Here is a 14,269-nt window from a genome sequence, read left to right as displayed (position 1 = left end):
AAATTGAATTGATACATACACGATACACGATATATGTAAACTATTTAACCCTTAAACGCATACCTCGTCATTCACTACCCCCCTCCTAATTCATTTTTTAAAGTTAGACATCAACCTTCTTGGTATTTGATACACAATGATGAAGTGACGTTTCACTCACAGTTACCGCAGGCAGAAAACAAGAGAATAGGAAGTATCATCAGCAAAACTTGAAATGGCTCAGTGATTTACTGCAGAGCAACTACTGAACGCAGTCAAATATCAGTGTCACTGTCACTTAATGGTGGATCTGGTGAAGATGCTGTCAGCGATCAAAATATTGATTTTGAAGATGTTGATGATAGTTTTGAGAATATGTTTGAGATCGCGAATATGAGCCAGATGTTGATTGTTCTGGGAAATGAGCTCTGAGGAGGACAGTGATGATGGTATAAAACATCTGCTCAAACTGAACCCTTCCAAGCTCAAAAAGGCAACAAAATATGCTTTAATTTTTAAAAATTCTTCTGTAATTGTTACTCTAAACTCAGGAGAGTTTTATATTATCATGACAAGTAGAGATCCATCCGTGTTAGAAATAGATCTGGGTAGTTTAAAAAAAATTCCATTACACGCGCACCGCACACACATTTCCTGTCCTTGAAATCAGTTTTTAGCCTTACTAAATCTTTATCAGTATTCAGGAACTTGCTCAAGGCGCATTTTTTGATTGACCGCTTATAACAAGTAATGTGGTGTCTGTGGTGTGAGATTTGTTAATATGTATGTATATGTATGTTATGTATTTTCATGTAAAGCACTTTGGGAAACCTTGGTTGTATTTAGCAGTGCTATATAAAGAAAGAAAAGTAAGAAAGAAAGTTTTCTCTATTTCCAGGACATCATAATTTGCAGACCCTGTGACAATGTTTCCTGCAGTGCGATTGAAATGTGCGGGTGTGAGAACTTTTCTCCGTCGTGCTGTCAGACTGAAATACAGCACCCGTGCAGCAAACATGAGGCCAGGTATGATTTACAAATGGTTTGGGGTATATGCACCATCATGCATTAATCTTTACAACAGTGGGTTTACACCAGCTTAAAATCATTAACTAGCTTGGCTGTATACTGGTGTCTGGCTGTCGTAACGCAAAGGAATTAGCATGTGGCAGTCAGAGGGTTTGTCTCCGCGTACTCTGCGGACTGTTATCCGCCAGCAGAGTCGGGATATTATCAACACATCTGGTATAGCAGCAGGTATGAAAGGTTAAAAAAAAAATCATGGTTAGATGCCATGGTATGTTACCTTAATGGCACCTTAATTCTTGATTTTATTACGATTTTATCATTGTGTTAGCAAAGCACATTTCTGCTTGATAAAATAGTGTGCTTTATACTGGGGGATTCATTTAACTTACAAACACTCCTCACCTAATTATGCACTTATGTCATTTAAATGCATTGACAGAGTACATTGTGTTCATTTTCTCTAAAGAAATGAGTAGAGATTGATAATAAACTTAAATAATGTGAATGCCATTCTGCATATAGTGCAAAGTTAACTTGTGACTACTGTTTTGCTTTTATGACACTGTTGAACTTCACTCATGAGTGTTCACTTTTAGACTTTGTCTCCTAAGCTGGATGATTTACTCCTAACGGAATGCTAATGTAATTTTGAACCGATTCTAAATTAATAAAATATGAGTACTAAGAATTCTGTATAATTGTACTGTATATAAATTGAAAGCTGAAACTTCAGTTCATTGTTCCAGTAGGATCTTAAATGATTTTTAGAGGACTCGGATCCTTTTTAATTTATTTATTGCATACCAAATTGTACATTCATAATCTACAACAACAACAACAACAAAAAAAGGTAAGATTTCATTTTACAAAGTCTGCAAGCATGGATACAATTGCAGGATCTCACAGAGAAAATGATGTTTACTGACAGGATATCAACAGGCTAATGTGGTGATCTTGCACAAGGATCTTGCTGATGACTTTGAGGCGTTTTGTCGGGCTAACAGCAGCCCGCTCCCTCTGCTGTACAGGAGCAAATGTGGAGAATGGAGCTGCTCCCTCGCCACAGGATCTGACATCAGGTACTGTATCTGCACACCAGAGGCATCACAGACTGAAAACCCCTGACCAAGACTTTCAAATTTCATTCTTATTATATTTTTCCACCACCTATTTACTCAATGGGCTGTTCCTTAAAGGTGCAGTTAGCAATTTCTGAGAATCATTGTTCAGCACATAACTGAAATCAACCCCAACTAACACACCCTGCCAGAGTGGATGTCTCTCTATCATAGCAGAAGTGAAGCAAAATAAAGTTTAGTGGAAAATAAAGCAAAGATTATGAACAAAAAAATGAACATACAGTACATAAGAGTATTTAAAAGCAAGAGTTGGTTGTTAGTCGCCAGCAGCAGCACACCAGCTCCAGACAATGACACTCAAAACCAATGTTACTCACGTATGGAGCAGAAACAACACAACCTCGGCATCCGTTCTCTGATCTCTCCAGCGCTGGAAAGCTTTTCTAATATTAAAGCGCTTGTCTGATCATAACACTTCTTTTTCCAGTGATATTCCTCTGACTTGTTCTCTTTTGTAATGTCTCTCAGCCATCTCTCTTTCTCACTCTCTCTCCTCCCCCATCATGAGTGGACACACCCCCTACTGCTGATTGGCTGCAAGTGTGTAGTTGTGCTTTGTCTGAACCACTTTCAACAGCATTTCTTAGAAATCACTTAATGCACCTTTTAAAGACGACCTATTGTGCTTTTTCACATTTTTAAATTTCTTTAGTAATGTTGCTGTTTGCAAAGTTACAAAGCACAAAGTGACTGAAGGGAGTTATTCTCCATATTTACCTTTACATTAAGCAAACGCTTTTATCCAAAACGACTTTCAAATGAGGAGAGCAATAGAAGCAGTTAAACAAACAATAGGACAACAATATGCAAGTGCTGTGACCCTTTCCAGTTTAGTCTAACGCAGTATATGTAATTTTTCATTAATAGATATAGAGTAGAAGAGAAGAGAAGGGAAAAGAAAGTGTTAGTATTAATAGATCAGTTGTTGCCAGTGTGTTGTCTATATCAGCAAGCAGTTTCTAAACTCCCTGAAATGCCTCGATTGTAGTAGTCTTGGGTTTTCTTGCTGGAGCATACACTCAATTCAATGCATTTCCCATTTATTTGTATTGCGCTTTTCACAACAGTACAATATAGAGTAATCTGTTTTCAGAGGTGACTGTGTCAAAGTAATGACTTTGATGGATGGTGAAAGTGGGATAGATAAGTGAAGAGACTTGCTTGTTCTGTCTTTCAATCAGGGAGGACTGTCCAGAGTACTGTGTGTTTGAGAATGGCAAGCTAATGAAGAAGGTCGCTAGTTTATCCTCCTACACTCCTCAACTTGCGGACATGATCACATTCTACCTCGGCTGTAGTTTTGGCTTTGAAGCAGCCTTGACGGCCGCTGGGGTTCCAGTGAGAAATGTGGAACAGGGTAAAAATGTCAGCATGTACAAGGTCAGTAGACACCCCAGGCCTGCATTACATCCATGTGCAGGACAGCGTATTACTTGATTTTGCTTGAGTCTGCTTTTTTCCCATCTTTGAAATTGTAAAAATGAGCAAAAGGAAATCCTCTAAGTGCTTATTCCTGTTTTTTTTTTTTTTTCAGACATCAGTACCTTGTATTAGTGCAGGTCAGTTTGATTGTCCGATGGTGGTGAGCATGAGACCTGTGCCAGAAGACAAACTGGATGCTGCGGTTCAATGCACACACGTGATCCCACTGGCACATGGAGGCCCTGTCCATATCGGACACCCTAGTATGTACTCAAAAGAATGAAAGTTTCTCTCTAATCATTTACAATGGACCAACACAATTGGACAAGTTAGGCAAAGTTAAACAAATTATTGATGCAAGGTGCATGTGCAAATGAATGATGCTTTCCTTAAGGCGATTTTTAGTTCACACACGTGACCTGTTAGAGTGAGCACAGTTTAACTACATTACTTATGAACATTGTCCATGCTGCAACATTTGGTAACCCAAAAGGTGTTAAAGTAATTTTTTGGTCTTTATTTTCAGTGTATATACAGTAGCTTATTTTTGTTAAATGTTTTACTTGAAAAATGTGTTTGTGCTTTATTTCTTTAAAATAAATTACTTGGTTATTTTATTATTATTTATATACCATTATATTATTTATTGATATTTTGAATTTGCTTATATTTTTCCATCTTCAGTTTTAATTTTAATAATTTTATTAATTTATTTTTATTAAAATTATAATACATTTTATTTCAAATAACGGAAAATATTTGTAAGTTTTTAGTTAACAATAACAAGACTGGGTTTGATATGCTGTTATCTAACAAATGGAGATTCATACATTTTTAAGTGTTGCTTTTAAGTTGCCAGCCAGCGTCAGTATATATATACTTTTTTTACGTTTTTAGGTAATTTTCATGGCCCTCAGAATATTTTGCTATATGAATATCTGAACATTCAATATATCAAAAGAAAGAACAGAGCCTCTGCTTTTAAACAAACAAATAATATGAATATATAAATTTATATGAAAATGATCGAAAATGCTGGCGCTGGCTGGCAAATAAAAAAAAGATGATGAAAAAGAAGCCGGATCAGATTCAGAATGATAGACAGGGTCTATCTATGTGTTCTTCTTGGGTTGACATTTCATTCGGTAACATAATGTTAGGCTGTTTTGATTAATATGCTGTTTGATGATTGCGTTATTTAAATTTTTTTTAACTGTTTTGATCTGGAGAGATTCTGTAATTTTTCAGAAGATGCATAATAGCGCCCCTACCGCATAACCGTCAAAACATGGATTGTCAAAAAAATATATATATTATAATAAATGATGGAAAATTCAGTCAATGGCGGGGAAACAGTTCAACATCTCGTAAAACACCCTTGATTCTCTCTTCCAGAGCTGCTGGGCATCCATGACTTGTCGCGACCAGACTATGGCGACCCAGTGAAAGTGTGTTCTGGTGATGTGCCTGTGTTCTGGGCCTGTGGGGTCACGGGTGTTGAGGCTGTACAGAGCTGCAGTAAGAATTCAACAAACTCCTCAATATTACAATACAGATGGACTTAACGGTGAAGTGTGCCATATTTTGAAATCATTGATGAACTTTGCTGTAGATTTACATACAGTAATGTCATTTTTGCCACATACACAGATAATTTGTATGCAGTGTGCCGGAAGAGAACTGTATGATGACCATTTGTTTTTTAATGTTGCAGAGCCCGCTCTAGCGTTCACACACTCTCCTGGCTGCATGTTCATCACTGATCAAAAGGCAGAAACTCTTTCACCCCTCACACTTGAGCCAGCACAGTGCCCTTTGACAATCTGCATTTCCCAGAATCCTCAGTTTTACAGTATGGCTAGCAAAAGAGCTGTTCAACAGATTCGAGCAATTGAGGAGCTCGTTGTCGAAGACCCAGGTATGAAGAAACACAGTTTTGACCCCAAAAAAGCATGTGAACAAATGTCTTTTATACAACAAAATGTCAGTCATTTATTAAAAAAAAAAAAAAAAAAAAAGGAAAACCAGCATATGAATAGACTGAATTTACACACAAACACACAAAAAAAAAAGTTAATTCACGATAAGGTAAAGATTTCCAGTCATATTAGTAGTCTAATAAAATGGTATATATTTTATACGGAGTTGGTCATCTTATGAGGGCAGACATTGTTTTATGGTTGACTGAAATTTGCACTTAAACTTGAAGTATACAAATGGAGTTAACAAACTTCACTAATTCCGAAACAAGTGCGAAAGTCTCTAAGATGGAAAAAAGTTCAAGACTTTAACAACATTCTTTACATGAATTAGAAACATACAGTTTGTTCAGTTTGGTGCCTTTTTTGTCCATCAGCAGTTACAATGTGATGCTTACCTAAAATAATGAATACATTAAGAACAAATCAAAATGTATTTTCCTCTCAGTTAATGTCATGGAAACATGCATCTATACAGTGGCATTGCTAACTGAAATAAAAAATATTTGCCTTTGCGTGATGCTACATCCACACCACTAGGTATCAGTGTTAGTCCACGACAACATAAGCACAACTATCACAACTATCCATATCCGTGTCACTTTTACATATCAAATCCCTCAGATAAATATTTTTAAGAAACCCTTAATTCTAATGCAAATAATGTCTAAAAAAGGTTGGTTTAAAGAACTTACTTAATGACATTTTCTGTGACCTAATCTAAAGTGAGGACTATTTACAGTTAATAAGTTGTTAACAAAGCATAAAAAAAACATTATCTAACGCTTTACATATGAGCTAATTAAACCATAATAAATTGGTTAATTACAGTGACAATGAATGAAGAACTCACTATTTGTATGTAGCCTATTAATATATTAACAATGTAGAGACTACTATGAATTAACTATCATCTAATAGTTTGCAAAGGATTACTTCATTACTGTACACTTGTATCATAAAGTGTTGCCCAATGTTTTCCTTTTTCTATAATCTGTGATCTGTCCCTACTTCTGTTTTATCATGACTTTAAAGATGCATACAGTGTAAGTCTGTGGTCTGTGTGCAGGTGCAAGGGGTATTCGGGCCCTGTTCTTGCAGGACGAGCTCCTAAAGGCCTGTCTCTCTCTGTCCCATTCCTCCTCTGTTCTCATCACTACTGGCTTCCCCACACACTACATGCACAGCCCCCCTGAAGAGACTGATGGGCCGCCCGGGGCCATCGCCATGGCAGCTATGCTCCAGGCACTCCGCAAAAAGGTGGTCATCTTGACGGATGAGCGGGCTTTGGAGATGAACCAGCACATCATGCAGGATGCTGTGAAGAAAGGTGCCACATTTGGTCTTCATCGTTGCTGATTAAGTGTTTTTGAGATATTCTCTGGTTTGCTAGTCAGACGCGATAAAGCGACATAACTAGCCGTGTGTTTCGTTGTTTGTCTTTTATTTTGTTGTGTTGCTCCACCCAGCATGAAACTCGCAGCTACAAAATTAAAGCTTCACATTAAAGGTGCTGTAAGTAACAGATATCACCAAAATAGATGTCATGAGAAATTGCATTTAGTAAAAATTTCCCAAATGTTCCCACACTCACCGAACAATGAATTTCCATTATTTTCCATGACATTTCTTGGAAATCACCATTTTAAATTCCCTGATTTTTCCACGTTTTCCATGTGAAAAGTCTGTCTGCACTTTTTTTTTTAAGCCAATCACAAAACTAGCTAGTCAGAAACGTTTTGTCTGTCATTCCTTTTGCAGACATGTTTTGGGGGTGCAGGGTGTGTTGTTGGTTAAAATGTTGAAGGCCAGTGCCCCTGAATGACTGGAATCACTTACAACAGCTTTAAACAGGAAAAAAGAAAAAGAAATTCTTTAAAAAGAAATTAATACTTTTTTTCAGCAAATGTGCAAAATTTAGAGGGAAATATTTAAATTCTATTGATCAGAAAAACCAAGGGGAAAAAATCATCAAGGTTTCCACAAAAATATTAATGGATATGGATAATAATAAGAAATGTTTCTTGAGTATCAAATCAGCATATTAGAATGATTTCTGAAGTATCGTGTAACCCTGAAGACTGGAGTAATGATGCTGAAAATTCAGCTTTGTCATCACAGGAGTAAATTACATTTTAAAATATATTCAAATAGACCTATAAAACGTTTTTTAAATAATATTTCAAAATTTTATTTACAAAGAAAACGTATCAAATATGTTTGGCTGTCATTTTTGTTGCTTTGCATAGCATTTCACTTTCGGTGAGGACAGAAAACATGATGTTAGAATAGGGTGTTATTTAAATGTACCAAGATTTGTGTGTGTGTGTGTGTGTGTGTGTGTGTGTGTGTGTGTGTGTGTGTGTGTGTGTGTGTGTGTGTGTGTGTGTGTGTGTGTGTGTGTGTGTGTGTGTGTGTGTGTGTGTGTGTGTGTGTGTGTGTGTGTGTGTTATTCACTAACAGGTGTGATAAAGACTCCAGTTCCCGTAATAAGTTTCCAGAGTAAAGGCCCTGACTCAGCACTTCACTTCCTATGCCTTGATGGAGATCCCACAAAGCCCAGGTGTAATGGTGGTTCTGTCTAATTTTCCATCCACTGCTTTTTCTTGGTCTTTATTAAGATCAAATGTGATGGAATATTATTTTCTTTTATACATTATGCAACAATGAATATTATAAACAGTAGTATAGTACATAATTAAATTGTATAACTAACTGTTGACCCAGATAACCGATTTCTTACAGCATAACTGTGGTAGCTTCATGTCTCTCGTATCACACTTCCGTCTCAACTCAAATATATATGTCATGTCCATTTATGTAGTTATTTAGTGATTACCCATGTAATAAGAGGGATAATGTACTTTTAGCCAATCATTATCATAAAATAACCCGCTTCAGGGTGATACTAGAAACCATGTGGGGGTTTATTTTATGAAAATGACTGCATATTATCCATTACTTAATGCATTATTAAAGGAATATTCCAGATTCAGTACATCTTAATCATAGTATTGATTACCTCAAAAAATGATTTTGTTTCACTTTTTCTATGAAAAACTTATAATGGAAGTGAATGGAATGTGGTTGAACTCATAATTGTTACTATATCTACTGCAAAGGTTCGACCACTTGGTGGCAATAGAGCGCAGCGGCCGGGCTGCAGACGGGAACTACTACAACATGAGGGGGGTGAACATCAGGCATTTGGTCGACTCAATAGACGATCTCTTCACCACTGCCAGCACTATTGAGGGAATGACTACCACTGGTAACAAAGCCAGAGCGCCTAAGCAACAAACATCCGTGATTAACTTACACTGTCAAATGTTGCTTGATCTGACGTAGTGAACATCCTGATCTCTTTTAACGATCACAGTGCTTGAATCACCAACTTAGTTCCCAATTAACGATTGGCACTAGGGAGCATTGTGATGAGATCTGTTACCTAACAGGATTAATTGTGTGTGTGTGTGTGTGTGTGTGTGTGTGTGTGTGTGTGTGCAGGGATCGGAGATGGTGGTAATGAGCTTGGTATGGGTAAAGTCAAAGCAGCAGTTAAAGCATACATGCCTAATGGGAACCTGATAGCATGTGACGTGGCTGCTGATTTTGCCATCACAGCAGGTAAGCACATTTCACACAGAGACCACATAATGAGTGTACATCCTTCCTGGAGAGCCATGGGTGGAGCGTGAAGTCCAACTTCCCCCTCTCTGGATGTAACTTGGGTGTAGTGATGGGTCGGTCATGAATGATTCGTTCATTTTGAAAGAATCTTTAACATGACTCGGGACTACCGAGTTGTCTCAGAAAGTGATTCGTTCATTTTGTTGTCCAAGATTTTGTTGACATTTAGGCACGTTTATAAATGGAAAAAGAATGGAAAATATTAAAGGGGTGGCATAATGCCCTTTTCACAAGATGTAAAATAAGTATTTGATGTCCCCAGGGTGTGTATGTGAAGTTTTAGCTCAAAATACCCCACATATATTTTCATATAGCATGTTAAAATTGTTACTGTTAGGGTGAGCAAAAATGCACAGTTTTTGTGTCTGTCCCTTTAAATGCAAATGAGCTGCTGCTCCCGGCACAGAGGGCGGAGCTACAACAGCTCATTCTTAGCAGCTCCGATTACCTCACACAGGCACTGAAAATTTCTTTTATTTTCTTAAATTTAACTTTTATCCTTTTATGTTTAAACCAGAGTCAGACAAAAATGGAGAGACTCAAGAAGTGACATGTAGACAACATTTCTGAATACTGAACATTAAGACATCTGAACATTTCTGTTAGTTGATGACTTCTAGTCATTGATTAGCATATTCTGTCTTGATCATCTATAAATCGTGTTCTGGGGGCGGGGTTTATGTAAATTATAGGGTTTGTGATGTTACTAACCCATGAGGAATGTCCTGTAGTCCCTACCAGCATTTGTTGTAGTCTTTAAAAGAAAATATCTCCCTTTGCTTTGAACTTTGAGCGTCGTAACTTTGCAGATTTTGTTTATGCTCAAACAGCAACATTACACTCTAACTAAAGTTAGAAAAGTGAAATCATAATCAACCACCCCTTTAAGAATAATCTCAAATTCTAATTTCAGTTGGATAGCAGTTTAAGTACTATAAAACAATATGTAAATTAAATTAACATTATAAATTAAGATGACCGCTTTTGCGCCATAATCTTGATTAACAAAAAACTTTCAAGACTTGTTTTTACAAACTGAGGTTGAGATTACAGCAATTCACATACAGTCTACAGTATAGTCAACAGATCTACTGTTTTTAACCCAGAATATTTCCCGACAAAATTAATATTTAAAAAACGTGAAAAATATTTAATTTAATGTATTTCATTTTAACATTATATGTTATCTGCAGAAGCATGTATTTGAACCTGAGTGAAGGAGTACCATGAACAATCTTTTCCTTGCATAACTAATGTCCACTTCATGTGTTCAGGAGTGTCTAACTGGGGTGGCTATGCTGTCGCCTGTGCGCTGTATGTTTTGAATCTTTGTCCAATACACTGGCGGTACCTCCAGAGAAGTTTGGGTTCGTCACCCACACCTGATCAACAAAGCCAGTGGTCTTCCTGCCTGCCCACCATAGCCAAGGTAACACTGTATTCTCATGATGATGGCTGGCGATTATGGTGGCTCAGTTCAGTCCAACATTAACTCTTTCCCCGCCAGCGTTTTATTTTTTAAAGTTGCCAGCCACCACCAGCATTTTGTATTATTTTCACAATTTTCCTCTCTGCTGAGTGGTTTCCATTTGTAGCTCCGTATAGCTTTGTTTTGAATCTCTATTTACTATCATTCCTTGTTGTTGATATCGCTAAATATAACTTACTCATCACTATATATCTATATATCTGTTTATGAATATCTGAAAATGACACATATCAAAAGAAAGAACAGAACCTCTGTTTTTAAATATGTGATAGCGCCCCCTACCGAATAAGAGTGAAAACGGAAAATTCCGTCAATGGCGGGAAGCGTTCTCTCATAAATGACGAAAAATTTTGTCAGTGGCGGGAAAAAGTTAAAACATCTGTCCTCCTCAAAAAAGTGTTTCGTTGCAGCATGAGTGTCTGCACTGCAAGGGTTTATGCATGTCTCACGGCTCATTATATCACCTCATACTGTACATTTTTGTATCCCATTTTGTTTCCAATGGAAATCCACTGGTATAAAACTTGCAGGCACATCGCAGTGCTGCTTCCTGTCAATACTGGCCATTTTTACATTTGCGGTGAACTGCAGACCACTTCAGAACCTCTGCCAGTATACTGTATAATTATCACGGCCACAACTGCTGGATCCAGCCCGTTAACCCTGTATTCACATTCCTTCCTGTTAGCCTGAATATTTTCTGTGTCTATCATGTTGTTTCTCCTCAGTGGCTGCTAGGGATTGACATTTTAATAATACTTTTGCTGTTTTAAAATTCCCACTCCCACATGTAGCTTAAAATAAAAGACCATTACCACTGAATGCATTACTAAAGACTGAAGACATGCCTTGACGTGGTTCTTCTATTTGAAAACAGGAGGAAGACATGCTCCACATTTTGGTGAAATATGGCGTCCGCAGTGGTAAAACGGCAAACCTGGGACTGGAGGTGGACGGACTGACCTTTCATCCACACCATTCTGACATCATACAGCGTCTTAGACATCTCACTCTTGCCTAATGTCAATGTGTAATCACATAGCCACAGGAGTTGAGATACAGATCCGTGGCCAATGTTTTACTATTCTCAAGTCAAGTCACCTTCATTTATGTAGCGTTTTTTACAATACAGATTGTTGCATTATTTTCTATTTATCACTGTAAAGCTGCTTTGAAACAAAGTTTGTTTCTAGAAGAAAATAGCGTCATAATCCAGCTTAACAGATGAATACAAGAATGTGAATTTAATAGAAATAGCTGCCATTTTGTTTCTTTATTTCACATTGAAGATTGTCTTTAGTGTTTCATTTTTGTGCTCTCACCTTAAAAAACAGTCTCTGTTGATTCTCACTGTAAAGAAATGTTCTTGCTTTAAGAAATAAATGATTTAAAAGAATAAATGAACAATTTTGTTTTTCAGATATTACAAATATTCTAACATCTAACTGGGGGACTTTTCCTACTGAATATTCAGTCAACAATATTTTAAAAGCTGCTTTATGGAAGAAATTGTGCTTAAAAATGAATAGAATTCTATTATTGAGAAAATAGTGTTCAAATTCATATTATTGCCCTTTCATTACCGATTCACTATGTAAGCCTATGATAAAATGTTGAGCTGTGGGGTCGGATTTCGTAAATACAGGAAAAAATCCCTAGATTTGGCTACCAAATCTCGTGTGACTTATTAATTACAAGAAATAATGTTTTGTGTAGCATATATTATACATCACCAGCAAGCTAGCTTTAAAGTGCCCCAATTATGCTATTTTAAAGTTTCCTGATGTTGTTTTGGAGTCTCATACAACAGGTTTACATGCATTAAAGGTCAAAAAACGGTTTAATTTTCTCATAATATACATCACCACCTTTTCATTGATTCTCAAACGACTTGTCAGATGAATCAATCTCTCTAAATCCCTCCTTTCCACGAGCTACTCTGCTCTGATTGGCCAGACAGCTCAGTCTGTTGTGATTGGTCTACCGCGTGCCGTGTAATCCTAAAAGTATCCACAGGAATCAGCTGCAGGTTTGAGGTTCAAGTTTTCCCTGGTGTCTGCGCGCGCAATAAGTGGGCGGCCAATATGCTAATGTTTCGTCTTGACTTCACAACGAAACTGCTTATGACTCGTTGAAAAACAATTCATTTCATTGACTCAGAGCTCGACTCTTACTTTTGAAAGACAATAACTTTATATACGATGCACTTTCAGATTTAAAACTTTGCAGGATGTTTTCATTCACTTAGAGATATGTTACACACTACATGAAAGGTCATTTTCAAAAATCCATAATAGAGACACTTTAAACAGCAACTCTCTGGAGAATCACCCAAAACAAAGAAACTTCGAAATGCAGACAGTCAAGAAGTTAAAGTGACACCCCTGTCAAAACAAAACACGAAACCTATATGATACTTGTTCAAATTGCATTATATATCTTATACTTCCGTTGAGCATTCTTCTATCAGTATTGTTTGTAGCGTGACAGATCCGCTCCCGAATAGCGATCACAGGTAGTAATTAGCGATTACTCAAACCATTAGATTCATCCAATACATGCGATTTTATTTTCAAACACAGATGGCGACAGAGATGCCAAAGTGACGTAGTGCAGCTTTAATTAGACTATTACATCTAATTAATTGGCACATTTGATTATATTCATGGGTGATACTATGTGATGGTATTTGATGGGAACTAATAAATAATACATTATTATACAATATTATTCAAGTTGTAGAACTTAAAAGAAAAAAGAAAAAAAAGAAATGCCATAGTGTTACACAACTTCTCTCATGTATTGTAGGCCTAGGCCCCCTGGCAGCTGTTTTAGTTCAGATCCATGTTACATAACACATTCATGTTATTTGGATATTTGTATATTATCACAGACCTTTTTAGAGATAAATGTCTTTCCCTCTTCCAAGGTTCAACCAAAATCAACACTGGAGAAGATCATCCCAAAACCTTTAATCATAAATTAAATTAAATGGCAGACTTTTCATTAGTCTGGCTCTGAAAATAAAATAAATACGCCAATTCCTCATTTTCTTTAAAAATGGTGCTGGATGCGTTTTTAGTGGGAATATGACTTTATACTAATTAATCACAGGCACATCTGTATTTAAGCTTCTGTTTATGCACCTTTGTTTAATGTCACAATTCTGCTTCCAACAAGTAAAATAATCAAAACCAAACAAAGACAGCCAAAGAAAAAAAGGGCCATAACTAAACAAACAGGACAAGTATCTGATGAAAGCGTTTCTCTGAACCAAAGAAGAGCCATTTTTAATGGAGCGTTAATTTCTGTCTCCTGTTTGAGTTAAAGGGATGGTACATCATCATGTTTTCCTTTTAGTCTTGTTTTTGCTACTTAACCATTGAGGAGAATAATAATATCCAACTATTGAGGAGAAATGAGATGCATACATATTGCTTCAAGTATCATTTTCAGTCATCCATATCATATTTATGAGGACTTAAACTATTTACTCAATATTTCATAATTTCTCCCATGCTATTTTTACAACCATTTTGACA

The 14,269-nt window shown here is 36.7% G+C and overlaps 1 protein-coding gene across 1 annotated transcript in view; it reads left to right on the top strand.

Moving 5' to 3' along the window:
* Positions 1-13,468, top strand: part of dglucy (D-glutamate cyclase) — a 22,741-nt gene extending 9,273 nt beyond the window's left edge. Inside the window, exons 2-13 of the mRNA XM_084097055.1 lie at positions 878-1,005; positions 1,937-2,087; positions 3,329-3,527; positions 3,682-3,832; positions 4,965-5,087; positions 5,284-5,487; positions 6,618-6,878; positions 8,012-8,111; positions 8,671-8,819; positions 9,056-9,175; positions 10,513-10,667; positions 11,605-13,468. Of these exons, the coding sequence (XP_083953181.1) occupies positions 906-1,005; positions 1,937-2,087; positions 3,329-3,527; positions 3,682-3,832; positions 4,965-5,087; positions 5,284-5,487; positions 6,618-6,878; positions 8,012-8,111; positions 8,671-8,819; positions 9,056-9,175; positions 10,513-10,667; positions 11,605-11,748 (1,857 nt within the window). The 5' untranslated portion in view covers positions 878-905 and the 3' untranslated portion in view covers positions 11,749-13,468. The remainder of the gene's footprint in view (positions 1-877; positions 1,006-1,936; positions 2,088-3,328; positions 3,528-3,681; positions 3,833-4,964; positions 5,088-5,283; positions 5,488-6,617; positions 6,879-8,011; positions 8,112-8,670; positions 8,820-9,055; positions 9,176-10,512; positions 10,668-11,604) is intronic.
* The last annotated feature ends 801 nt before the right edge of the window (positions 13,469-14,269 follow it).

This window comes from Abramis brama (genome assembly GCF_963993115.1).
Source record: "Abramis brama genome assembly, chromosome: 21".
Taxonomy (NCBI): domain Eukaryota; kingdom Metazoa; phylum Chordata; class Actinopteri; order Cypriniformes; family Leuciscidae; genus Abramis; species Abramis brama.
The sequence above is the reverse complement of the archived record's forward strand: the minus strand, read 5'-3'. Positions and strand labels throughout refer to the sequence as shown.